At 43.2% G+C, this 2,605-nt stretch overlaps 1 protein-coding gene across 1 annotated transcript in view; it reads left to right on the forward strand.

Annotated features, from left to right (window-relative positions):
* The window catches only part of SARC_09418 (hypothetical protein), a gene marked incomplete at its 3' end in the record, with an annotated part of 2,987 nt that extends 910 nt beyond the window's left edge, over window positions 1–2,077 (forward strand). Inside the window, exons 2-4 of the mRNA XM_014296566.1 lie at window positions 305–395; window positions 696–1,010; window positions 1,815–2,077. Coding sequence (XP_014152041.1) covers window positions 305–395; window positions 696–1,010; window positions 1,815–2,077 — 669 coding nt within the window. The remainder of the gene's footprint in view (window positions 1–304; window positions 396–695; window positions 1,011–1,814) is intronic.
* Between the last annotated feature and the right edge of the window lie 528 nt (window positions 2,078–2,605).

A 2,605-nucleotide genomic window follows, 5' to 3' on the forward strand; every position in this document is an offset into this window, starting at 1 on the left:
CACACACACACACACCACACACACATACATTATATATATATATATATATATATATATTAATGTATGGAGCTAAAGAAAGAAATAGATGCACATTGTAAGTGAAGCTTCATGAGGCTTTTATGCTGTATAGCTGCGTTGCTGTTGACAGTTCCCAACGTTCGGATTTGCAACAATTTATGGAATTACAGTTTCAACTTAATAACATGTTTCAAAGCTTATGAAGCACTATAAATATATAGTTTTTTTCTCAACTAGCCAGTCGCTCTTGTTGATCTGATTTACCTGGATTGTCTTACTGTCGTAGGCTGATGGGAAGAAAGCTTCACTGGACGACGCTGCTGCTGCGAAGGCTCCCTCTAGCAAAGATGAGGACTATACGGCACCCCCTGATGCTGGTATGTTGCTTGGTGACCACTTGGGCTCAGGTTGTATGTATACATACTCACAGATTTGCATCTTATATCCATGCATGCATATGGGTTGCTACACTTGTAAGTTTTTTGACTTCACTTCCAAATTCTCTACCCATGGCTGCTATCTCAAATTGCGATCAATATGGTTGGGTTGACCAGTTTACGTGGAAATTTATGTCTATCACAAGTACTTTTTTCTTGGCACAGTAATCCCCACACACGCGCATAGGAGTCATCCCAACCATATTTCAAATACCGCGTGCACTTCAAATGTATCTCCAGAGAGGTCAGCAGAAAACTCGTTGCCGAATTCTGAACCCACCCCATCAACAGACGCCACACCAACACGTACGGCAGCGCCAGATGCCAGTAGATCGTCGAGTAGTGGTAGACTATCGGAGTCAAGCAGGCCTACTAGTAGCAGCAAGGATAGTCTGGGGGGGTCCTATACTGTAAGCGGCAATAGAGACAGCATAGGGGGTCCGTATAGGCACATTGTGGAAGCCATGAATGACTGGGGCGATGACGCAGGCCAGATTGTGGCGGTATCGCAGTTGTGCGAACAGCTGAGTGTAGCGACGGAAGAGACATTGACGGGTATGTATTCTGCGGATGAGCGCCACCGTGCTTGTACTTATCTTGCGCAAGTTGCACGTATGCTTTCTTGGTTCCTTAAGTACTCAAATTGTACCAGATTTCATGCTCTCACTGAAACACGGAGGTAATTATACGGTCACACATCCCAAATATATGTGCAAGTGTGTGACCTCTTATACTGACTACTTGCGGATGGAAAATTCTCATGTAAAAGTTTTTAATGTCCTGGTAGCATTCGTATAAATGATTGCAATATCTGCACTCACTAGCGGTGCAGATCTGACCGTGATCGATTCTGTGAAAAGTCTAAACCATCGAAACAAATTACTGTTATACAATATATACATATTGAAAGGCAAGTGCAAGAGTGTGCACAGAACAAAAATAGTCAATTTGGAGTTGTACTCTTGCTTTATTTACGAAGATAGGCTACTGTATATATGTGTTGTCTATCTGTGTGCCATTGCTCACAGTTGAGCTTATCCGAGATGAGGACTCGTGTGTATGGTTTTAACACACGCTCACAATAGGAGTACAACTCATGTTTCACACTCAATACCACACACACACACGCACGCCAATGTACGTTTTTGCCGCGCATGTACTTTCAGCTGTGTACATTCAGCGATCGTACATATATGTATTCATCTATATATGTACAATCGACGATCCCACTGACAATATATATGTATAGTTCAAGCATTCACAAAAACATACGTTTTTTAATGTTATTGTCTAAATATATACTAGTGGATGCATTCACTCTCTTTTTACCTCTATTATCCACCTATACATGCCTATCAGGCTTCCCAACCAATGCGATGGTGGTCAGTCTTGTAGCGCTGATGGGTGCGGAGTACAATCCTGATCTGATGTTGGTTGCCACACGCACGCTGACGCATCTGTTGGAAGCCAAGCCCTCAGCCACGACAGTCGTCATCCGCAATCAAGTGGTGCCTGTGCTGTGCTCCAAGCTGTTGATGATTGAGTACATTGACTTGGCCGAGCAATCGCTCACAGCCCTTGAGAAGGTATCGCATGGGTCGAGGGGATACACCTGTGAATAACTGTCTGTGTGCACGAATGTATTTTTACGCCAATGAACTGATCTAGTTTACCCATAGCTGGTTCCAGATGGTATACGCATGGTTTGACTTTTACATGCACACGTGTTGTTCTGTAGTTATATACGCCAATGAAATGATCCATTTCACCCAGGGCTTCAGTTGCTATTTTACATGTGATGTGCTCTAAGCCGTTGCTGGCCGAGTTCATTGACTTGGAACATGCAACAATCGCAGCCCTCGAGGTATCGTTCATTTCTCGAGAATGTGCGTCTGGTTATATCTTTGTTTGTAATTGTGTGCAGAGTATACGCTGATAGTGCGTCCCTTTTCACATACGAATGGAACTCAAATTGTGTCCCATTATAGGGCCATACAAATGACTGAGGTGCAGGGAATTAAACACGGGCTGTTGTGAAGTGTCTGTTGTTCTTGTGAAGTATTCGTAGGCATACCCGCTATAGCCAAGGTATATATATACACATATATATACATACATACATACACACACACACACACACACACACACAC

The sequence above is a fragment of the Sphaeroforma arctica genome (genome assembly GCF_001186125.1).
Source record: "Sphaeroforma arctica JP610 unplaced genomic scaffold supercont1.955, whole genome shotgun sequence".
Lineage (NCBI taxonomy): Eukaryota > Ichthyosporea > Ichthyophonida > Sphaeroforma > Sphaeroforma arctica.